This window comes from Pungitius pungitius, chromosome 9 (assembly GCF_949316345.1).
Source record: "Pungitius pungitius chromosome 9, fPunPun2.1, whole genome shotgun sequence".
In the NCBI taxonomy this organism is placed as follows: domain Eukaryota; kingdom Metazoa; phylum Chordata; class Actinopteri; order Perciformes; family Gasterosteidae; genus Pungitius; species Pungitius pungitius.
Window position 1 is genome coordinate 7,200,190 of NC_084908.1, and position 25,248 is coordinate 7,225,437.

At 42.5% G+C, this 25,248-nt stretch overlaps 2 protein-coding genes across 3 annotated transcripts; one reads left to right on the forward strand and one right to left on the reverse strand.

The window, feature by feature from the left end:
- Positions 1 to 3,181: 3,181 nt before the first annotated feature.
- pold4 (DNA polymerase delta 4, accessory subunit) lies at positions 3,182 to 8,435 on the reverse strand. The gene is made up of 5 exons (XM_037473112.2): positions 8,273 to 8,435; positions 7,343 to 7,458; positions 6,669 to 6,752; positions 6,496 to 6,595; positions 3,182 to 4,452 (listed from the first exon to the last, which is right to left on the reverse strand). The coding sequence occupies exons 2-5, from the start codon at positions 7,446 to 7,448 to the stop codon at positions 4,428 to 4,430; spliced, it is 315 nt and encodes a 104-aa protein (XP_037329009.1). The 5' UTR covers positions 7,449 to 7,458; positions 8,273 to 8,435; the 3' UTR covers positions 3,182 to 4,427.
- Positions 8,436 to 12,341: 3,906 nt separating this feature from the next.
- Positions 12,342 to 24,875, forward strand: LOC119218389 (dual specificity testis-specific protein kinase 2-like). Of its 2 annotated transcripts, none has more exons than XM_037472783.2 (11): positions 12,342 to 12,377; positions 13,012 to 13,664; positions 16,127 to 16,248; positions 16,564 to 16,612; positions 16,983 to 17,129; positions 17,976 to 18,058; positions 18,603 to 18,693; positions 20,883 to 20,966; positions 21,188 to 21,274; positions 21,415 to 21,508; positions 22,522 to 24,875. In XM_037472783.2, the coding sequence occupies exons 2-11, from the start codon at positions 13,458 to 13,460 to the stop codon at positions 23,709 to 23,711; spliced, it is 2,154 nt and encodes a 717-aa protein (XP_037328680.2). In that variant the 5' UTR covers positions 12,342 to 12,377; positions 13,012 to 13,457; the 3' UTR covers positions 23,712 to 24,875. The 2 variants fall into 2 exon arrangements, with proteins under 2 accessions (XP_037328680.2, XP_037328679.2); XM_037472782.2 differs by having other exon boundaries at positions 12,348 to 12,515.
- Positions 24,876 to 25,248: the final 373 nt, after the last annotated feature.

Here is a 25,248-nt window from a genome sequence, read left to right on the forward strand (position 1 = left end):
AAATATTCAGTGCTAGAAATTCAATCACCTTTTTCTTTCAAAACCCGATGACACAGATTTACTTCCATGTTCGGCTGGCTCCTCCCCAACCAATTAGTGGCAGGCCTTAAAAAGCACCTGCCATCATCCTCAGTCTCCTTGGGTCCAATGCTGTACAGGTATGTTTGGACACATGTTGTGTTAAATTGTATGTGCGTTAAATACCTCTATACTAACACAAAGTCTATCCTCTTTTGGTCCAATGCCATTGTAACTTGTGTGGGTTCAGTGGAGGGGTTCCCGGAAGGATGAGGACCACGGCAAAGTTGCTTCTGAATGTTTTTATTAATTGTTCTTGTTTTTTTTCTGGGTCGCTCGCCTGGCGTCTTCTCTGTCCCTCTCCGGATCACCGCTACTGTTTAAGTAGACAGGGAGACAAACAATTCATCACATTGAATGCAGCTGAGGCAAATTACACCTCCACCTGGCGCAGTTCCCTGAGCCTCTTTCTCCTCTGCAGCTGAGCCAAAACCACGGCCGCCACCACAGCTATACAGTCCTGTGCCATACAGAGGGAGCCTGCTGCTGATTTGAAATCTTATATTTTGTAGTTCTATGTTTTCTTTCTGTTTTCCTTTCCGTGTTTGCTGTGATGGGTCTACCGTTTTTTATAAATCTTAACTCCATCTTTTTTTGTGCTTACCTTGGTTTTATTGTCTGTCAAAAGCTTTTTCTTAGATTTTTTAGGTAGCGATGTTTATAGAAACGTATTGAAACTTATTTGCATGTCTTTGGCTATTTAGATCTGTATTTCTTAGGGTGTAAATCCCCAGGTGGCATTGTTGGTTGCTTCCCCTAAAGCCCCGTCACACTTCCATTAAACACTTTACTTTTTTCATCCCAGTGTTGCATTCTGTCAAAATAAAAGCCTCAATGATTATCTGTACCTTTAATAATGAAGCTGTTTGGTTGAAATGTGTATTGCTCTTTCAAATAGTACTACAACCACTTCTATTACTAGCACTTCTAGTATTTATCTGTACCTTTAATAATGAAGCTGTTTGGTTGAAATGTGTATTGCTCTTTCAAATAGTACTACAACCACTTCTATTACTAGCACTTCTAGTATTTCAACTGGTATTTATACTAAAATGACTCTTCAACTAATACCAGTAGTATTAAAAATACTTTTCCTACAAGTAATAGTGACAGTGCAACTTTAGTACTTTTATGGTATTAAGAGCAGTACTACTAGTATTTCTACTGCTATTAATACTTCAACTACTCTAACTACCCCCCCTTCCTCACTCTTAGTTTTAATGAAATACTTATTACTCCTTCAAATACTAGTACAACTATTACTAGTAGTACTTCTAACTGATTCTTACTTCTTAAAACATTTTTTATAGTCCTCTTTCAGTTTCTGCCATTTCTGTATTTTCAGCAGTTTTTTGAATTTCGTATTGAGCTTCTGCTATGTACGTTTTCTGCCACGTGTGTACTATCAGCAATTCTTTAAATTCCATTTAACTTATTCTCATCCACGTATTCTCGGCAAATCTATTGAAATTCATTTTAGCTTCTCCCATTTCTGTATTTTCAACAATACAACGAATTCATTTCAGCTTTGAGCATTCCAACGCATTTTTAGCAAGAAATGCATTGACTCATTCCAAGTGATCTTCAAATCTTTATTCAACTTCTATTTCTTCCGTGGCATGTTTCAACTCCTTCACACTTTCAGCTATTAAAACTGTTTATATTTAATAATATTAACAGTTCATGTCCAATCCTGGTTTCAAAACTCCGCCAATCACTCCTAACAGCTTGTCGAAGGATTTCAGCATTATTAAATGAATTCAAAACTAGAAGAAGAGGCGTATTGTGAGCGGCTGTACGCTCTCGTTTAACTTCCGCTTAGTTCATGTCCAATACAGTCTGTTAATGTACAAATGTCAGCTGTCTATTACGGAATCTTACAGACACAAACCACACTGATGACATGAAGAAGAGTTAAAGCCCCGTTATTATTGGACATGGATACAATCCAAAGCCGAAGGTGTTTTGGGTGCTCGCTCCTTTAGCTTAACGCACGCTCCTGATCTTGAATCTAGAATCGATTGCTCTTCCTTAGTGTCCCGGATGTTGGTGTGCCAAGGTTGAATTTTTTGGGGTTGAATATTGTAGCCTCCATTTCGAATATTTCAACATCTTTTTTTAGGTTGAATTTTTTTGCGGTGTTTTAATGTTGAAAAAAATTCAGGTACATACTTTCAATGCATAAATATTCAGTGCTAGAAATTCAATCAACTTTTTATTTCAACCCCCGATGGCACAGATTTACTTCCATAAGCTCCTGTCTGGCTTTCCAGCTATGACTTGATGGTTTTCAAATCCTTAAACTTTTTCAGCTTCGCCAATCTTTCAGATAGAAACACCATTTCAACTTTAAAATGTTGACAAAAGTCTAAACTATTTTATGAAAAAAACAGCTTGTTGACATGTTATTTTTTTAATTATCACTAATTATGTTCCATTTGTTTTTCAGTCTTCTCCTGAGTTTTACATGAGTTTCTATGTAGGGAGCTAGAGGGCAGCTTTGGAATGTTCTGTAAATTTAGAGCGAAGGAAGCATCAGATTTCGGTAAAAAATATGGCACTTTTGCCCCTTAATATTCACAATTCAGGCTTAATTTTTAGTTCAAAACTAGGGGGCAAGTGTGGATTCTGTGTAAATCGCTGTCTCTCTGCCCCTCTGAGCTAGTTAGTGACTGCAGGGGCTCCGTTGTCACGGTTACTCAGACGCCCGCTGCTCTGTTTGTGACTCACAGCTGATCCGTATTAGATGATTAGTGCAGTCTGACAGGAACTGAAGGTATTCAGGTCTTACAGAGGACATTTCAGAACCTCCTTTAATTGCCTCCACTCCCCCCAGCTGCTCCGTTGCCGTGGATACTTACACAAACACACAGCTAAAGCATAACAGCTGATTAGTAGAGTCACGTGACTCAGCTATGCTTTCTGTCAACAGACATCTCTCCTTTCCTTACCCTCTTCCTCCCTCCCTTTCTAGTTTTCCCTTTCTCCCCCCTATCCCATCATTTCAAAACAAACTCCCCATGGAGGGAATTCTTACTGTAATGTTTGAGGCCTATCAATTAACAACTTCTTAATAACTTCTTTGAATAACAAATACTCTGTCTCATCGTATTTTTAGTTTTATTTTTGGGATCTCCGTCCAAAACCACACAAGCGCGTACCTATAAAATGTACACCCTCAACCCATTAAACAGTCACAAGAATAACCCCAACAAAGCACAACACACAGTCCAAGATTCAGTTGAAAATGTTCATATATTTACACAAAAAGGTAAGCCAAGCATAACAAAGAAAATGTATTGTCCACCTTCCAAAAAAAGAGAAATCTAAAAAGAATAGAGCAATCCACACAAAAAAATATCCAACAAAATAAAAGGATCCGCCTCAGGTTTCTCTTTTTTTGTAGTTATTCCCTTTCCAGGAACAGTAAAAAAAGAATGTTATGGACTTACAAGGTGATGTTAGTCAGTCAGTCAACCAGTCGGGGCCAGTAGTCGGTGAGGCCCTGATTAGATATATTGTTATTTCCAGATAACGTGTTTGAACGGTATTGTTCTTCACAGTCCATCAAATAGATACATAACCTCATCTGTTCTCATACAACCATGTTCTCACATCCGAGCAGATTTTTGCAAAAAAACGTAATACTACAGTTTCCTTTACAACATTGGTAATGCAGAGAATATTCGTAAAGCTACTGTATGCTGAGCCGTGGGAAAAGTGAGCCTCGCTCTTCAAGATTTTTGTTGTGTTCCCTGGACACAAACCAGTGAGAGCCATTAAAGAGGAGTTCCAGTACAATTTTCAAAAAAACTAAGCCCTTTAAACTTAAAATAAAGCTTCATGTGGAATATATTTCGATAACCACATCCCCTGCTATATTCCATCACAGAATAACTGATGATTGCTGAACTCTCCGATCTGTGCATTTCTGCTATGATTGATTCAGTTATAAAAAGACTGAGTTAAATGTATGTCAGTGTGTAGATATCAGAAGCCATCAAATAATCTGAATGTGTAGCACATTGTGGTTTGTGTCGAGAATCTGTTAACCCCTCACTCCATCACAAGATAAAAGAAGAGTCATTTTTGTAAAAATTACATTTTAATATAAAATGTGAAGAAAAACTTGTAGAGCAAAGCAGTGAATTTTCTTCCATTGCTAAGCCCTTCTCGGTTGCCTTTCTTCAGGTTTCCCTTTTTGAATACCTTACCCTGTTAAAAGTTTTTTGCAGACTTCTTTTGTGGCTCAAGGATTAAAGTAAATCCCTCTACGAAACACACGGTCGTTTGGGGTGTTATATGATAAACTTGACTTTTGTTGGAATCTGCATTATTCTCCCGCTTCTTCACAAAGGATATAAACTCCACAGGCTGAAAGAGAAAGAACACAATCGTTACCATCAAATGAAGGCCCGCTTTGTTAATATGAATCTGTTCTAGGTAGGGCAAATCAATCAATTTCAGCAAACATCCCAGGTTACTTTAATGCTAAACAATTAAAAGGTATCAAAAACACATTACTACTTTGGAGTTAATTATTTCATATTTACTCCAACATGAAAAATGCTTTAAATAACGACTGAGCTAGACGGGTGAAATAAGTGTTGAACAGATCACCATTTTTCTCAGTAAATATATTTCCAAAGGAGCTATTGAGATGAAATTTTCACCAGATGTTGGTAACAACCCAAGTAATACATACATACAAAGAAACCAAAATTAGTTCAGAAATAAAGTTATGTGTTATAATGTGAAATGGCACAGGGAAAAAGTATTGAACACATGAATAAAGGGAGGTGCAAAAAGGTATGGAAAGCCAAGACAACAGCAGAAAACTATCCGTAATTAAAGTGCAATCCAGACCCTTATCAGTGCAAATTAATATCAGCTGGTTCAGTCCCAACTGATGGCCTACAAAAAGGTCTCATTGCCAAGGTGTCACACAAGACACATCCCATGATGGGTAAAAGCAAAGAGCTGACGCAAGACCTTCACAACCTAATTGTTGCAAAACACAATGATGGCATTGGTTATAGGCGCATTTCTAAGCTTCTGAATGTTCCGGTGAGCACTGTTGGGGCCATATTATGGAAGTGGAATCATTTTACCATAAATTTGTTTTGACCAGGTGCTCCTCAAAAGATTTCTGACAGAAGAGTGAAAAGAATAATAATAATCAGAAGTGTTGTCCAAGACCCAAGGACCACCTGTGGAGAGCTTCAAAAAGACCTGCAATTAGCAGGTACTGTTGTCTCAAAGAAAACATTAAGTAATGCACTCCACCGCAATGGACTGTATGAAAATCTATGGAAAGACTGAAGATCAAGATTCCTAGAAGAGGCCCACGGAACCTTCAAGATTTGAAGACTGTGAAAGAATGGGCCAAAATCACACCAGAGCAATGCATGCTACTAGTTTCTCCAGACAGGAGGCATCTTGAAGCTGTCATTACCAACAGAGGCTTTTGTACAAAGTATTGAATAAATATCAGTAAGCGTGTTCAATACTTTTTTCCTGTGTCCTTTCACATTATTACACTTAACTTTATTTTTAAACTTCTTTATTTAGGTTTCTGTATGTATGTATTACTTGGGTTGTCAACAACATCTGGTGAAAATTTCACATCAAAAGCTCCTTTGGAAATATATTTACTGAGAAAAATTGTGACTTGTTCAATACTTATTTCACCCGCTGTATGTCAGTGGTTCTGTCTGCTTGAATGCCGATAAAATCTGTGCTCTTTTCTTCCTCCAGAATGTCAAACCCAGAGTCGATACCAGCCTTGACGAGAACGCTCAAACCAATGTTGCTCAAAGCTGAGTCTATTTAAGGATGCTGATCGGCTAAATTCAATGTCACACATTTGTTCATTCAATTAACAATTGGCTAAAGTGCTTCTAAGACCCGCCTTCTGTGGGCAATCTTGAGGTTTCCCCTGAAGGTGAGACGTGCAGGAGCAGCATATATTTTCCATAGATATCATGCTTTGACATAATATTTTAACTGAACAGTTACAGTAGTTAAGAGAGAGATATATATGTGATTTAGAAAACATTACTTCCACATCAACTTCCACAAAAAATGTACAAAAATGTGGGAACCAGGAGCTTCCCCTGAACATGGTTCATCCACACTGGATCAGACAGAAAAACAAAGGTCAATTAAGTTATTCCTCAACAGGCTCAGGGTAAGGTCACTATTTATTAACATTTTGTATACTTTCTATTCAAACCACCTGCAACTCCCTTCCACGTAGTGTTTGAGTATGGCCCTGAATGTGCCATTATAGTGTATATAACACACACTACCCATATTGCTTGGGTTGGTGGATGACACAGTGAGCGTTGTACAGTGTTTTTTAATACTAAGAGAAAGTCTTTGGACACGACCAATGTGTAAGTGAGAGTTGATTACCTAAGGTTGTACCCAGTTTGCAGCAGAAGGTATCTGATCTCCTCCGGGGGGCTCAGACCATGAAGCTTGGCTCTCTCCCATCTCTGTAGCCTGCTGATTCCTGCAGCGAGACGTATGGTACGATGAACCCTTTTATCTTCTCCAGTGCACACATGGTTAGGTGTGGTACCGACCTGTGCATGGCCCAAATCTCCAGTCCAGATCAAACTGCTGCAGTCTCTGTAGCTCCTCCTCTTGGACCGTCGCAGTTTCAGGTTCTGCTCCAACAAAACAATCCACAGAAGATTCAATGCTAATGGTCTGACATAACATTCAGATTATTCAATGGAAATTTGGATTTGAAATGAAACACCCAATTATATTTCTAATACACAAAGGCATTTGTTTCAATAAAAAACAGCTTGAATGACCAATCATTTTCATTGAATACCAAAAGAAGTTCACACTGCTTTATCAAAAATTTTGCTAATTTACATAGTGAATTTCTGTCACATGATGCCACTTAGAAATGACATGTTTATACACTGTGTAGTATCTTGGATACCAAAAATTGTTAAGGAAACCACCATGTTTTGATGATGTCACAAAGGTGCACAGTTGTGCGCAGAGTAAATAAAGATGGACGCATACAGCGCCGACTACTAAAAACTTGTGTTACGTCTCGTACTTTGACAATTAAATGTCAGTAGGCACACATACAAATACTACACACAAACATTGACCAATGATAATATTCTGGGGATTGAGATGTGTATTGCAATAACTTCTATGAATGTGTGTTTTTCTCGGGGGGGGGGGGGCACGAGCCACCACACAGAGCATCCACAGACGCGGCGCTGCTCTTCACCTTCCTGCGCTGGTGGAGCACTGGGCTTCTTCTCTCGTTTCGCCCTATTCCCTGCTTTCTTCACCACCTTGAATGAATCCGTTATCAGTCCTCGCTTGGTTGTCATGGTGACTGATCTAGAACAAACAGAGGCAAGCATTTGGCTGTTTATAGTCTGGTGAATTCTTTGGCGTGAGAAGAGCAATGGGAGTGTGTTGGGAGGAAAGTATTTCGCTCTACCGGTAGTTTTTGATGAGAGACTTCTGTGATTTAAAAAATATATATTTTAGGGGTAAAATAGTCGTTAGAAATCTAAAATAAAAAATTATATTCTGCTTATATTCGGCAGAGCAAGCAGCAGCATGCAAAGTAAGTAACTAAAGCCTAGTTTATGTTTTTGCGTATTCAGAGAAACGCAAGGACACGCAGACGCAAGAGTCCCTTGCGTACGACGACCTAGAGAGTGACATCTTTGTGTGTGGAAGTCGTTGGTTTTGTTTATATATTCAGAGACTTTTCCCCCACTGCTGCTTTTCATTGCATTTTTTTCGCGGACATATTTGTCCCGTATTTTCCTCCACAACGTTGTACACCGGCGACGTTTGTGGAGATCTGCGTCCACTACAAGGACACCATCATCGCGTCCTTATAGTCCGCCAATGACGGGTTGTATCAATGCTCATATTTACGGATTTCCTCTGACAAAAACTCTTCAAACTGATTAATTCTCTCGTAAAAAATCTTCGTTTTAATAATGGCAGTATTGTGCTATGAAACCGGAAATGTGAGACTCCAGAAAGGATGTAGTTAGCAGTAAATATGACCACTGTTACAACCCGTCATTGGCGGACGATAAGGACGCGCGGATGGCGTCTAATTCATGGACGCAGATCTCTACAAGCATTGGTTTGTTGGCTAACTTGCGGATTTCCTTCCGTCAACTTGACTCACCTCGTTATTCACGCGATAAAATAAGCAGACGGTTTAGCCTGCTCGCTGTGTTTTCTCTTCATTCGGTCTGCAGCCACAACAATGACCTGGGGTGTGTCTCAATTCAGTGGAACTGCATCCGTGTAGGACGCATTCGTCGACCGCATACGTCACTTTGGCTGCAACTCGGCCGTCCCATTTCTTCGGCTCATCCGGACGCGGACAAGTGACGTAGCCCATAGACAGGGGCGGCTCTAGCCCATTGGCCGCCCTAGGCGACACTAAGATTTGCGCCCCCCCACCTACGGCCACGAACCACATTCGTTCCATGTTATCATTCTGACATACATTATAGGTACACTATGTTGTATGTATTAAACCGTACATGTATATTTGATAAATGTACTACAAGCATTATAATGGTCTCAGAACATTTTAATTTTTAGTAACTTTGGAAAGTTGTCAGTCTTTGTTTTGGTTCTAAACGAGAAACAAGAAAACATCTGCCCACTTCCATTTTAGCGATTTTGGGGAAAAACGTGAAACCAGTCTTTTTGTTTTCTGTTTTATTACAGTAAAAGGGACTATCAAAAGGTACATGGACCAAATAGTTGGCATGTGTCATGATGATGATGATGATGATGATTGGCGGGTCAGCCTATAGGAACGGTATAGGAACGTCTACGAATAGACGTTGAAAAAACTTTCAAATTTCAACCTCTTTTCAATGTCGGGCCATAGACGTCATTTAAACGTCGCTTCAACGGATAAATTGCTCACTGGAAACTTACAAGTTACATACTTTTTTTCACTGCTGTCGTGTCCACAGCCCTTAACAAGCCCTTAACACATTTGATTAATTTGTATTTATTAATATCAATTTAACACTATACATATAACACTTTTCCTATACAAAAACAGAATACAAAAATAAAATATATTTTGGGAAAATAAACTATGAAATTATAAGTGCAGCAACAACATGGACAAGTTCATTTAGAATTCTGTATTTGTAGCCCATTTCTGAGTCACTTGAATCGGGATAGAATACCTGAAATCAGCTCCTTCTCCCTCATCGTCACTCGATGATTCTTGTGTTAAGGGAGTCACCTCAACTGCAGATTCCTCTGGTCAACATTATTCAATTCAAATTATTTTATTTTGTCCTACCCAAAATAATAAATACACCTCAGGGAGCTTTACAGTCAGTAAACACGTAACATCCTGTCCCAAAACCATCCCATCGGCACAGGTAAAACTCCCTTTAACTTGGAGAAACTTGAGAACAGCAGAGGGGTAGGTGTGTACAGAATGAACTGTACAGTACGTTCAATATCTACGACAAAAATTATTCAAATATTGAGAGTAGTACGCCCGGTGTAAGGCAGGAGAACTGCAGGTCACTGCAGGCACTGAGGTCAATGACGGTATTTGCGCCCGCCTTCCTCCCGTCATGCACGTCCGTCGGTCCTTTCAAGGGTGGCACCGTCACCACCTAAAGAGGGCACTCGCAATTCCACAGAAAATAGGGAAAAAATATAAATCATTCAAAATACAAAAAACTTAAATGCGGCTCCTACAGTGACTAATAATAATAACAGCAGCTGGTATGTTAAACCCCTCATATATTGTTTACTTATTACATTATAAACAAGATCAGTGATTCTTAACCATAGGGCAGCGGCCCCCGATTGGGCCCCCAAAGGTTCCCAGTGAGCACAAGACGTCATTGTGTGGAAGTCGTTGGTTTGAACGGCGACTTTTTTTGTCCCGTGCATCGCCACTGCTGCTTTTCATTGCATTTTTTTCGCGGACTTATTCGTCCCGTATTTTCCTCCACCACTTTGTACACCCCTTGACCGGCAAACCGACTTTTGCGGAGATCTGTGTCCACTATAAGGACACCATCATCGCATCCTCATAGCTTGCCAATGACGGGTTGTATCAGTGCTCATATTTACAGTTTTTTCCGACAAAAACTCTTCAAACTGATTTATTCTCTCCTGAAAATTCTTCATTTTAATAATGGCGGAATTATGCTAGGTGTTCCCCCTCTGTACCATTCTGTGCTAGGAGCACTGTGTCAGATAGTGATTAAGCTTCACGCTTCCTGTACTCCTTCATCCCTCAGTTCCCTTGTGTGCCTTATATGGTCACAGTGTTATTTCCTGCATTGTCACAACATCTACTCTATAGGAAAAAATGTAAAAATCACACAAACAGGAGCATACATCTCACACACAAAATGTTAATTCAGTTACTGTAACACCATTAGCATCCTTTGAGCTGCCATTGAATAACCATGTTCAGTTCATTTGTGTAACGTTACTTGACATGTGATATTTCATGTTAAGAAGAGCTCACTTCGGTCTGTCCACAATAAAAAGTTTAAAGTATCTACACAAACGTCGGAATCCTTGAACAAAGTTTGAAAGTGACCAATATCATTTCCTCACGGCTGACCTTGGTCAGAAGTGCTACTGTCCTGTTACTGTCAGCTTGTCGGTTAATAACCGACATATAACTTAAGTTCATATAACTTAAGCACGTTTTTAACTACAAAGTACGGTTATGTATTATATTCTACATATTTCATCGGCTGAAATGCAGGTTATTTAAAGTGATTACATTTCATACTGCATTTCTTATCACCCGCTACTGGCACACTGGTCTCAATCGTCAATTGACTGCGAATTGAATTTCGTCTCCACTGCATGATGGGATATGGTGGGCCACAAAGGATAGATCCGATGTGTCCTCCAAATCGGCTCCTAGAGGGCTGCTTCCCTCTACCGCGTTCAGAGGAGCTGACGCATTGGGACAGGCAAGTCGCAGCAGAGACGCAGCCTAAGTCACGAATTAGTCCTTAAGGATGCAGCCTAGCAACTTTGAGTCTAGTGTCTTATAATACATTTATTTCAACCATAAGGAAACAAACTCAGAAGAACAAGAAACATTTAATACAAGAAACCTTTAATATCAGGTGTTAATATAAATTTAGGCTTTTCTACAGTACATTAACATTTTTAATAGCAAGTGTTAGTGGTACATTTATGCATTTCTACAATCCTTTTCTTTACACTTCGCATATAATGGCTCTTATTTATAGCTGTAAGTTGTAAATCTGCTTATTTGATTTAAATATTTTAAATGGATGTGGGGCAGACACCGTCTATGTTTTATTACACAGTGTCAGGAGAAGAGTGGAGTGGAGTTTCATTTGAATAACTTATTAACTAATTCTCGAAAAAAAAGTCAAGCAATGATATGTATTGCTAGTTTATTTGTTTATTTATTTATTTTGCATTGCCAGTACGCCACTTGCAGCTCTGATGATGGTTTGGGATTGTTTGTTTGTTCCAAGCTTTAAGGTGAACAGAGAAGACTGATTCTTGATCCCTCAATAGTCACAGAATGATATACAGCAAGTTCAACTGTATATTTAACACGAGTCTTGAAAGAGATAAAAAATGATCCTTCAAATGAAAAACACTTTCACATTTAATTTCACCGCATTTCCATGCCTTCACTTTTCCAGACTTGTTGTTTTTGTAGTGTAACTTTGGTCAATGTAATCTTTGAAACTATGTTCTAAATGTACAATTTTCGTATATAAATATAGAATCGTAGACAATGCACTGAACAAAAAAAACCATGGGCAAGGGTTTTCATTTGGACCCCCTCCAATGTCACGCCCTTTATAAATGATGGGAAAAGTCTGCTTCATAGCACAATAAATCCACATTGTAACTTAGCCTTCATAATTCAATTTTGTTAATTGTATTTCTTTCATCTGTTCTAATTCAAAACTTGCATTTGCCTTAGTCTAAAAACTGCTCTGATATTTTGAATATATTGAACATTTAAAATTTGTGTTGAAATAGAGTTGATTAAATTATCCATGGTTGTATTTGAAATAATAACACATGGCACAAGTTGATATTTGTTGAGATTTAGACTGCCATCTTCAGACAGTGTAGTTTGTGTTCTTGGAATGGTGATTATTATTTATACTAACGCTACACGTCTTTACGTGCATACGCAAGCCCGGAAATCGACTACTCGTTTTCAAAGTATTTTATTGTGGTAACCGGAAAACCTCCGCGGTTGGACTCTGTTTATGATGGTAGGCGTCCCAAAGAGCGGCTCATGAAGCAGCGACCCAGACGGGATTATCAACAGCACAAACCGCGTAACTAACTAGACTAGAATTATTCTGTTTTCGCTTCTTCTCGGACCGCACCGAGGTTTCCATCCGACCGACGTGAGTACACAGGCCGGGGACGGTGCCTCCGCAGCCGGTTTGTCATTGACAGCTCCCGTTATTAACGGTAACCACGGTGCTTCACTGACCTGGAGAAAAATGGTATTTCGAAACGCGAACCGTATATTGTGCTTTTTATTTAGCCTTCGCTAAATTATGCACTAAATGAAAAAAAATGTTGTTAAAAAAGGTGGTTGAATTAGGCCTGTGAAGAGCATGCAGCTCGACGTTATCGGTGGAGGTGGTGGCTCATCGCGCTGCTAGCTGGCTTCTTTCTATCCGGCTGTTAGCCACACACACACACCCCGTTCACACATCCAGAGCGTCGGTTAAATGCGACTGCGTATTAATGCGTCATAATGGACCCCTCTTTCATTCCCGTTATAAGTAACGTCCCGTTGTAGTAGCAGTTAACCCCGGGGCTGTGAAATATATATATATATATATATATATATTAAATGTGTGGATCCTATATTAATCCTTAATACTTCCACAGGGACCTTTACATGGCCGCCCTACTTCACCCTCTCATCTCTGCTTCGGAACTAACGCGATGACGGAGGGGACCAGCCTCCTCACGTACCGGCACTGGGAGGCGACGTTCATGGGCCGCAGGAATTACTAAAATTGGAGATGTGAAGTATCTTTCATTAGTGATACTTTTCCATCTTTTCCTGGATGGTAGACCAACCTTCACCGCAATGACCAAAATGAGATGAGGCTGAGCCAATAAAAATCTCTATAAATGTCATAAGGTCTACCGTATGCACCAAGACATGTGGAAACGCTGTATTATCAGATCATCCATATAACCATATTACTCTGACATCATGATGCTGGCCTCCTCCATCACCTCCTGTCTCAGGACTAGAGCGGTCTGACAGACGTTCTGGTCCCCCCGTGGGAAAGAACAGAGCTGGAGCGCGGTGGTCAGCCATCATCATGGAGTACCACGCCGAGTGCTGCTTCTGCGACCCCGAGGAGGGTCACGGCGGCCCGGACGAGCTGCCCCTCCACAGCATCCACGCACCCAACCGTATTCGCCCGTCCTCCTACCGAGCCCTGAGGAGCGCCGTGTCCAGCCTGGCCCGCATCGACGACTTCTTCTGTGAGAAGATCGGTTCAGGCTTTTTCTCTGAGGTCTTCAAGGTATGTGACCTGTCTAGTGATTCAACAACAGCTGATCAGTGGGTGAGATGAACTGATTCTATATGAAATGTCAAATGATCAATGTTGGGTTTCAAATGTGCCGATGTCCAAAAACCACTCCAGCAAGGATTAGGGATGAGTATCTTTTGGTTTATTAACCGATACCGGTGCTAAACCACCTTGTTTTTGGCAAGGAAAATTTTGTTCTTCAAATTGAACTACAGATTAACTGTTTAAACAATACTGTAAACATAAATAAATAAAAAAAACACTTGGTGTCTGCGTGGGTTCTCCCCAGTACACAAGCTTCCTCCCATATTCCGGGTTAATTGCAGCCCTTGGGACGATATTTTGTGGCCCCCACCTTGATATGAAAGTTTATTGTTAGTGCGGCCCGCGAGTTTTATATTGTAGCAACACCGCTGTTAGCTGCTGTATGGGACACTGTTATGATGTTCTGGTTTCCGTCTGTGTGCCTGTCCAGTGAATGCGGCATGCATGTGAGTGTCATGGGGGGCGGTGTGTGTGTGTGTGTGTGTGTGTGTGTGTGTGTTTGTTTGTGTGCGCGTGAGAGTGATTGAGTGAGTGAGAGAGAGCCGGCAGAGAAAAGAATGGCTTTGGATGTGCGGAGAGCAGGAGGGTGGAATTCATAGTTTTCCACCCTCATTCGCGCAGGTCATGATGGATCCAGTGCTTCATTTGTAAATCACAAGGTGTACATGTGACAGTGCAGGTACGACGAGCACAGGTCCCGGAACACACATAAAACAACGCTTAAAACGGCACACACGTGCACTTACATTACAGAGGGACTTATTTAGGCTACACTGCAGTGACGGCATCAGTCTTTGTTTCAGTGATAAATAAAGTGGCATCTTGAGCAAAGGCGACTTCTGTTTCCAGCAGAGAAAACGAACGCTGTGAGGTTTTGGAGCTTCTTTACGCAGAGAGATTATTCTAAACCGCAGCAGTTTATAACACGTCATTGAGTAACAACACGCCTGCACAAAGTAAGCACAAACATGTAAAGAAAAGTGTGATGCTGAGACTGAAGGCAGAGAAAGAAGTGGCAGCATAGTGACCCTCATATGGTCCTCTCCTCTCCCTCTTTGGGCTCCACTGTGCACCGGAGCGCGTCAGAGCGCAGATCCACAGCCCGGCTCAGATCCTTGTGCTTTGAACAGAGAAGCAGCCGCTACAGCTGTGTCTGCCTGTGACTGGGGTGTGGGGACCAAATCTGATGGGAACGCATTACCCCCCACCCCCCCCCCCCTCATAATCTACAGAACCTTCATGTTCTTCAATATTTTATTCATGTTCAGAAGAACCCATTGAAGTTAAATAGTTAGTAATGACATTTGAGAAGTTTGGATTTTTTTGTAGAATACCTGATGCGGCCCAGCCTCACCCAGACGCGCCATTAGCCGACTATAAGGAAACGCGGATGGCCTCCAATTCATGGAGGGAGATCTCCCCAAACGTTGCTTTACCGGTTGAGGGGTGAACAAAGTTGTGGAGGAAAAAACGGGACAAAAATAAGTCTCTGATTAATAAATAAACAAACCAATGACTTCCACACTAAAGATGTCACTCTCTAGGTTGTCTCAGAAGATGCAGACGCAGAAGCAAGTGTAATGTCATCAAAGAAATAAATTCTCACAGATTTAATACAAACAAAATATAATCCACACCAAATCCAATCTACATCATGCACTGCTTGTAATCAGCCTGACTCAGCTTATTAATGAATTATATATATTTTAAGATCCACAAGACCTGATGTTCTGGTTGTCCATCCACACACGGATGACAGGAGTCGGCGTGTGTTGTATCAGACAGTATATCACAGCGTGTGTGTGTAAAATATGTAACCTTTAGGGACATAATGTAAATGATAACATCAATTTCTGACGGATGACACCTTAAATCCTTAAGGTTTACATCAGTTTACCAGTGCATCTATCTGGTACACAAATATACTTTGTCTAGTCCTTTTAATGATGCAGATTATTTATTATTATAGAGTGGTTTGCCACTTTTTTCAGAAGCAACTGTGGGACAAAGAACCAGTTCAGTTCAGTTCAAGGTCTCAGTGTTTCCCCCACCATTATAACAGGGGGGCTGGTCTGTTATTACTGGTGGACCAGCCCCTTGCCTCGGTGCCTGCGTGCCTCCTGTCTGCTGCTGGGACCGGTCTTAGTAATGGACCAGTGGATTTGTGCAGATCAGGAGGACTGATGGGAAATCCAAAAAGCCTATTAGTGCTACGCTATTAATACACGGACACACACACACACAGATGCATGTCCTTGCAGGTCCAGACAATGGCTGTACCTTGCGATGACCCGTCCAGTCACACACATGACCACAGGCCCAGCGTACAGAGACACTGGTTCTCTGCTGTACGGAATGAAGGCCCTTTTCACAAGTGTGTGAGTGTGTGTTGTGTGCTGATTGTCCAGGTGCAGCATCGGATCACGGGGCAGGTGATGGCGCTGAAGATGAACACTCTGGCTAGCAACAAAGCTAACATGCTACGAGAAGTGCAGCTCATGAACAGGCTTTGTCACCCCAACATACTAAGGTAACAGTGTTTATCGAATCCTGTTGCTTCCGTTTGCCCTTTTCTTTTTTGTGTGTGCCATATCAACATTAAAGTTTAACTTTGACACCACAGCACACTTTGGTTTGATTGTTGCCTCTAGTCCAAGTTCAATCAGCGTACGGTAAGCGCAAAACAAAGATTTTAAAAGGAAGCGAGCCGCTCGTCAGAAGCGAGGGAACCATCACAAACATTCCAGACACTCTTGGTCATTACCTCACTTGCACTGATTGGAGTCAGCCATCGACCTATTGGGCACCCCTTATAAATACATCCTTTTTATCTGCGTCCCTTCAGGTTTCTAGGGGTTTGTGTACATGAAGGACAACTCCACGCCCTTACTGAGGTAATACCATCTTCTTTTGATATTACCAGATTTCTTAAGCTTTCTGGAATGTGTCCTTCTTCCATTATTATGACATAAAACAATTGAAACCACACTGTAGAATAATTGAATGTTGAAATAGGTAAATTGCAGCTTTCAATGATTGTGAACTATGCTTTCAGTGGTTACTATGCTTACCAACCAAAGTTTAGCTAAGCATACCTGCCCCCTCCAGCAGAGGTCTCTGTTTACTGTCAACTGTACTGGAGTAAACTGGTCAAACCTATCATGGACCATGTTGAGCATTTTATAGTGACACAGTCCTATATTCAACATTGAAACCTGTGCTTGTATACCACAAATGGTAATGACCGACATGCTTCCGTCGTAGTATATCAATGGAGGCAACCTGGAGCAGCTGTTGGACAGCGACCTGTACCTGTCGTGGTGCGTCAGAATGGGTCTGTCTTTGGACATCTCCCGAGGGCTGCACTACCTGCACAACAAGGGCATATTCCACAGGGACCTCACCTCCAAGGTACAACCGGCCGTATAGATCATTGATTGTTGTCCGGGAATACATCTACATAATGAAATCAAAAGTATCCTTTTTACCAAGAGACAAAGCGCTTCAGTGAATTCTTCTGTGATGCCCAAGTTGTAGAAGGAGCAGTTTGCTGCCTCCTGCTGTGCGAGGTTCTTCGTCCCGTTGACACAAACGGGAAAACCAAGGCTCAAAGCCATTGAATGAATGATCGGATAGTGTTTGTAGCCGCGGCAGCACGTAGTACCAGAGTAGTGTTCAATGAAACCAGTGCAGCAGCACAGTGGGGCGGATACCTGAGGCACACATCCTGGCAGCACTAATGTGCAGTGCCTGGCATTCGAGATCCGTTACTCCAACCGGACTTCCTGGATCGGATCTCATGTCTCACTGGTACCTCAAGGACCACCTCTGGTTTGTTTTAAGGCAAGGCTCATTTCAGTCTAAATGCCTTTTTATGACTGCTCAACTCTGGTATACAGATACTATACAGATTGATCTGAGAGAGTCTGGACGGCAGAAAAAACACAAAAAGGATCTTAACATTACCAAGAGGTTGTTTGAAATGCGAACCGCAAACTTGCCAGCAGTGTACCTAGTGTAGCAACCCATGTGATCTCACACACACGATCTGATCAGCAGCGTGGACACAAACAAATAGGATGGTCCTGCGGTGGATCACAGGATAAACACCTACTCTATTTCCTCCACGTCATGTACTCTTTGAACCTACATAGTCGTCAACATTCAGCCGGGGTCCGGAAGTCCCTGCATGGCTAGACCAGTAACAAAGTGTGTATTTGTATTGATGAATACGCTGATTTCTCTTTCTCTTTGCAGAATTGTCTGGTTCGCTGTGATAACGGCGTGTTTACAGCTGTGGTGGGAGACTTCGGCCTGGCAGAGAAGATCCCTGATTACAGGTCAGTGGTGGGGAATGCAGGATGCTGGTGTCTATTCTTCTACTGCCGTGTAATAACAAACCCTTCATGAAACAGTCAGCGATTTAGTCTGATTTCATTTTGATGTCATTCTTCGCCCTTTCTGTGAGCCGAGCCGAGCTAACCCCAGCAACCTAAAGACAAGTAATAAAGGACCATCATCTGTTCCAGTGTTCTGCTTTATTTGTACGAACACATATCTTCTTCTATCTATCGAGGACCCCAAATAATTGTGTCATTATTAGAAGTTATTCATGCTGAACCCATCTCAGTGTGTCTGTTGTGCATTATATGCCAATGAATGACTTATTGTGCACAAGCACGTCTTCATCTCACTCTGGAGATGACTACATTCTCTCATTAGCCGGTGATCCTTGGTACAGATGTGTCACTAATACTCCTCCTCGTCGGTACAGGGACTGTAAAGAATCTTTGTAATATGAAACAATACAGCAACCAAGACGTGTTGCAGGGCTGCTGCTGGACTACACAAAATGTTACAACGTGCACCTTGCTTCCTCTGCAGTGATGCTGTGGGGAAGCAGCCTCTGGCCATCGTGGGCTCCCCCTACTGGATGGCCCCGGAGGTTCTGAGAGGGGAGCTGTACGATGAGAAGGTAACAAACACCCACTGCACTACACAACACTGTGAATGCACAACTTGTTCATCCTAATACACATGAGAAGTCACCCGTGGTCCTTACAGTCCACTCAGGCTTCACTTGGTCTGGTAGGATGAGTACAGATGGGATGTTAGCAAAGGCCACACATGCTGGTACTACTTTTAGACTCTTAGAATCAAGAAGCACAGTGCCTTATTTCACTCTCAGGTTGCCTAATAGTCGAGTCAAAAAGACTCCACTAAGGCCCCTAATTGGGGGCCTGGGAGAAGACTTAGCAAATAATTGTGCAACTGTCCTAAACAATGCACCAATCACAGTTTTATTGAATGTTGCACATCCCACTGAACACCAGAACTGGGGCTACATCGACATTAACATGCTCCATACACACAATACATGAATGACCCAATGTCTCAATACCTCAGGAGTTTGGTGGAGGATCAAGGTTACGCGTCGACCGCTCGCTGTCAAGCACAATTTTGGACATCTTGCCCTAAACTGTCTGTACTAAAATAATCAAAAAATGTGTCCTTCATTTTATCAATATCAACCTTTGCAGAGAGAATGTTGATATTTTGTGCTGTGATCTGGTAGACATTTGGAGCCATCATTTTATAACTCAAGGGCTATTCATTCTGAAACCTGAAACGTTTGCATTTAAGTCATTTTGTCTGATATTTACACATGTGGATGAAACCTCACAAGTGTTTCCCTATATAGTGACTCTCACACTATTCAAATAGACCTTATGCTTATCATGGGTACTCCACTTTTGAGCAGGGGCTCTACTCAATATATCCTTTTATAACACAAACCCTGTCAGTGGGGCTGGGAGGTGTACCCGTACGGTGTTACGCTCTTCGGCAGGCCGCAGAATTTATTTTTACATGTCTTCAAGGACAGTGCAGCGGTCGGAGCTACTTGTCTTACGTGTGTTGAGATTGAGTCATGGTTACAACTTTATAACTAACAATGAATAACACATAACAAACTCTCTTTAACACACCACAACACAACAGCTTATGACACAAACAATTTGTAACACTAATAATTGTACATTATTATCTCGCCAAACTGCATGCTGGGTACAGCTCACAACATGAAGTAACTCTGTTGCTACATGAAAACACGGAAAAGAGCGACACAGAAGGAACAACGAGAGACCAGAGATGCACCAACACAACTTGTGCCCAAAAGAGGAGCTGTGTCTGTTTGGAGGGTTTTTGTTTTTTTAAGTCTGTCAGGCTGCTGGTGGCAACACTAGCAGCCACAACAAACTAACAAGCTAACCCACTAACAAGCTAACCCACTAACAAGCTAGTCGCGAGTGATTTAGCCAGCGAGCAGTGAACAGCGGTACGGGTCCTTTTCGGGGTCAATGAATGAATGCGTTTACTTGAAAAAGCAATACCGTGATATACTGGGATACCGTCAGAATCTCTCTTAATACCATGATAAGGATTTTTGGCCATATCGCACAGCCCTTACTGTCAGTATCTGGTCAGTGATGGAGCAGTTGATTTGATCAAAGGTAACTAATCCACGGGGTGAGTTGCTATGGTAACTGAGCCTGTGAACCTAACCTGGTCGGGAGCAGGTGTTCTTCTTTCACAGGCTCCTCCCTCTGACAGCAGCCAGCCAATGACACAACGCTCTTTCATTTCCTCATTCATTCATACTAGATTTTAGCGCAGTTTCCACATATAAACAAAATAAGATCCTGTTACGTTAAAGACTAAAGTGTCTTCTGGAAAATGGTAAATTGTTGTATCATGGCTCCATTCATGCTGCCTTTATACTGTGGTGGTGCACGCGCTCAACTCTGATTAAACCTACTCCGAGTTGATTGAACGAGCTCTAAACCGCTGTTCTGAAACCCAAAACGCAGAGTTTAGGGTTTGACTCAGAGTTTGTTAAACCTCCTACTTGAAACAGACCCCTGTGCTCATTAGCAGGCACCCACTTAAATGCATTTACATGGCAATGTGGTCAAATTCAGAAACTGCGCGTTCCAATTCACCCAGTGTTTCCCTCAAAATGAACAAAAGCCCCAAAACCTGCATTTTGGCTCCAACACCGGTGTATTTGGAGGCAACCTTGGGCATTAAGACACCACCCACCCCATGAGGATTGAGCATGTGTGTGTGCAGGGTCACAACTAACAAGCACTCTCCTCCCATCAGGTGGATGTGTTTGCATTTGGCATCATCCTGTGTGAGATCATCGCCCGGATTGAAGCCGACCCTGACTTCTTACCCCGGACAGAGGTAGCCTCCATTAGACAGGTGGTGTTGTGACGTGTCGCTCCTTTACACAGAAACAGATTCCTACTTTTATATTTTATGGTGGGAAGAAAGTGCTCTATGTGACTCGTCCAAACTGCTTCAGAGAGTCATGGATACTAATCACAGTTTAACATTTGGAATACAGCGACAAAGTGTGAAGGCATCGATGTATGACTCTGAAATGTGTGTGTGTGTGTGTGTAGGACTTTGGTCTGGACGTGGAGGCATTTGAGAACATGGTTGGCGATTGTCCGGCTGCGTTCTTGAGCCTCGCGGTCACCTGCTGTAATGTAAGTGCCTCAGTGGTCATGGCCTAGAAGCTCGCAGTGGGTCACTTTCCCTCGTCTGACACCACCCTGGATGGCGAATGTTACTGTTGTCCACACACTCATTCTTTTTGTGGGGGTCACTGTCCTCCTGCTGTTTTCAGATGAGTGCGGAGAGGCGTCCCTCGTTCTCTGACATTGTCTTCACATTGGAAGGCATGGAGGGAGAAGAACACAAAGAGGCGTCCATTGCACTTGGTAAAAAGGATCATGTAGATTTGACTTTTTTATGTGTTTTTCACTGCACCGCCACAACTTTGAATACTCTGATGTGTCCCCTGTCTCCACTGACGTTTGTCTAGTTCTAATGGAAATGAATCCCTGATATAGTGTAGCCTAGAAGGCCAACATTCTGATGGTGTACAGCTCTTCTGTTTATTTAACGGCTCGTCCTCAAGTGGGTCTCGGACTGCGTGTGGAACGTCCTCATGCAGACTGTCTCAGCCTGTTGATCTTCAAAGACTAGCTGCAGCTGAATGACTTCTTTTAGGCCTCTCACTTCGTTCTCCACGAAGGCCGGGTGACGACGTAATGTGGATACAATAGATGGAGTTTGGTCGAGGAACAACTGGGTCGGTTGTGAACCATTAAGAGTTAAGTTGGGCAGCTCCCGGACCCCAGCCCGATCCCATTCCTGCCCCCTAGATCCTTATGTGAGCCCCTAATGTACACTAAACACACCACTATGTTTAAGCTTTGTGATCACATGCATAACAAACCACCAACGCATCGGGCAGCCGGAGCTGACCACACTGAACAGCAGGTTTCATTCAGCAGGTAGCAGATGGTTTGGGGATAATTGAGCCTCAGAACCTTGAAGTTTTCCAGGCGGCCTTGGCTACAGCTGGTGTCATGGTCGGGTTTCAGATCTTGTCCCTTTAACCACAGACAACCTTGGGTTGAATCCTTGGAGATTAGATTTAGCTATTTCCTACAAGTTCTACCCAGAATCTGCTTTCCTCTACCAATGCAATTGCATACTTGAGTAATGTACCTATTCCCATCCTCATTAACACTAGTGCACAATTAAAACCATGAATAGAACCGAATAGAACCGCTCAGAGAATATGTAAACAAGAGGATAAAAAGGCTCTGGTCAGTTGGCTTTAAAGGACTCGTTTAAGTAAATATTGTACCATTTCACTCACCTCTCAATCATTGGTACTTTTCAACATGTCTTACATTTCTTTCTCCCTCCCTCCCTCGCGTAGAGCCAGCGGCGGTACAAGTCAGCCCGTATCGGCGCCGCAGCTCTCCGTGTCATCCCGGTGAGCGAAGCTGGCAACGCCATGGCTTGGCGAGGAGCCAGTCAGACATGTTACCCTCAGTAACCCTGACCCCTCCTCTCCTCGGGACACCCCCGCGGGTCAACCCCTTCTCTCTGAGACAGGACCTGAATGGGGGGCGTTGTAAACTTTTAGACACACCCAGCAAGTCGGTCATCTCCCTGACCTTTACCCTCCCAGCGCTTCAGGACCCATGTTCCTCCCCCCACCTGCTCCGAAGGATGCCGGGGGCGCGAGCTTTTCCGAGAAGATGTCAGTCCCTCCCGTGTACTCCAGAGCTCAGCCGGACTGTAGCCTTGCTACGTTACACTGGAAGGAAGGAGGAGGAAAAGGAGGAGGAGGTCAGGTCGGCACTAACAAGAGGGACGTTTGAAGGTGTGAAGGACGACATAAGGAAAGGCAAAGATGTGTCAGAAAGGACAGGTGAACTAATGGATATAACTGAGAAGAGAGACTTGTTAAAGGATGAGCACAGGACGGGAGAGGACTCAGGGCTTCCTGTGGAGCTGGAGATGTTGTCTTTGGTGCGGCTGGAGGAAGTGGAGGAAGAGGAGGGTGGATGCCTAACAGAACCCATGGACTGTACCAAGTCTCCAGAGCCAGCAGAGGGAGGCATGGAGTGCTCACCTAGAAGACCCCTGCTCATCTCCTCATTTTTACAGACCAATGGCTGGCGACTTCCCAACTCCAATGGACCACCCTCCTCGCCAGCTCCACCACAACTGGACAATGGCTCGGCCCTTGTGATTGGCCAGCAGGTGCAGTGGGGCAGAGGAGGGTGTGCAAATGGTTACAGTGAGGCCCAGGATTCTAGTGGCCACTCTGAGCAGGATGAGGTCATTTCCTGTCCAGGCTGCTGTCTGGTAGGTCTGACCTTTCCCTCTGTGTGCCTCCGTGGTTCAGCGGCTGTGCCTGCCCCCCGCCGACGGGCCTCGTTACCACGGCAGCGGCCCTACCGTAACCTCAACGTTACCATAACCGGCAGCGCCTCCGCATCAACAACGGCCTCCACGGCAACCAAAGCTCTACTGTGTCACAGTACAAATGGACTAGCAGTGGGTGGGCCCTCGGTGCCATGTGGACCCGGTCGGTCCCTGCCGGAGGCCCAGTCATAGCGGCGGGGGCCGGAATGGACAAGTTAGCTGTTAGCCAGCTAATGCTCTCTATGAGTTAGTAGGTTGACCGTGGCAACAACATCTTAATTGTGCTCTGTGGCTACAACGAGGCTCTGACAAAATGGGCCGAGTGGCTCCACTCACTGGATTCAACTGTGTCAGCTCCGCTTCTGGATAAACAAAGGGGGGGACTCACAAGGAAGCTCAAAGTTTATTACAACCATTGGCCGCCATTTCTGTCCGTAATAATACCAATGTGCTGTCCTGGCTAACCGCTGAGATTTGGGACCATCCAATATGATAAACAAAGACACCGTGTTAGCAGGACAGTGAATGCCATTATATTCAGACTGTTCCTACTTCTCAACGTTTATTTTTTCCTAATTAGTTATAAATTATGGCCTGAACTACAAAATATGAAATATCCTTTAATATGTAGATTACATTTTGTAAACAGCAGTGGGGAAGAAGATTTTGGAATTCTTTATCCCTCCTTATAATAAAAAAGGCCCACTACCAATGGAAACACTGGACTGGTTCTCTGTGGCTGCAGGGACAGAACCATTTGTAATAACACTGTTATTTAATTGACTAACAGTTGCCTCAGGGGCAATATTTATAACGTGTATGAAGAAGTTTTACTTCTACGTTTCTATAGCAGTTGACCTGCATGTGTGTGTGTGTGTGTGTGTGTGTGAGAGAGAGGGACGCTGATCACGACGGGGACTTAAAGGAAGGAACTCTTCCTGGGCTTTTCATGTAAACTCTTCATTTTTGCACTTTGGTTTCACTTAATATTGCTTAATTTAAATCCGTGCTCCAAGTGTTAGTACTGTGTGTGTGTGTGTGTGTGTGCTTCTGGCCCTACAAACTACACACCTTCCATCCTTAGACCTCCACTCCTTCCCACATGTACCTTGGGTGTTTACAAGTACATTTTGATTATACAGATGTAACTTAAAAGTGAAGCAGGTATTTGCATATTTATTGTACAGATCATTCCACACACTGTGTGTGTATGTGCTTTTGAATGAAAGGTAGACTGACAGATACAGCATAACTTTTTCATCCATTATTCTAATGTTATTTCTATGTTCTGTTCTTCTATACGGCGAGAAACCTGCAGGCAATAATCTGGTAATAAAGAAATTTGTTTGTGCACAACCTTCTGCGCTGTTATATTTTTTAAACATTTACTAAATAATTAAAGGTCAACACAAACTGACAAAGGGTGGTGAGAAACAAAATTAAAAATGTTTAACTAATTCATTGGATACGTTGAAGTATGAAAGATGTTTTTATTGGTTTCAAGCAGATACCCCAAAAATACCAAATTGGATGGTGTTTGTCATAAACACCAATCCATGAAAGCATTTCCTTTGCTTTCCTTTGTAAGCCAACAAAATGCCAACAATGACCCATCTTAAAATATAACAAAGTTTATTGAATTACAGTTGTACCAAGATATAATATCTATAACAACTGTGACACGTGTGGACACACTATCCAAAAGTGTGTTTAATTGAAAGAAAAGAAG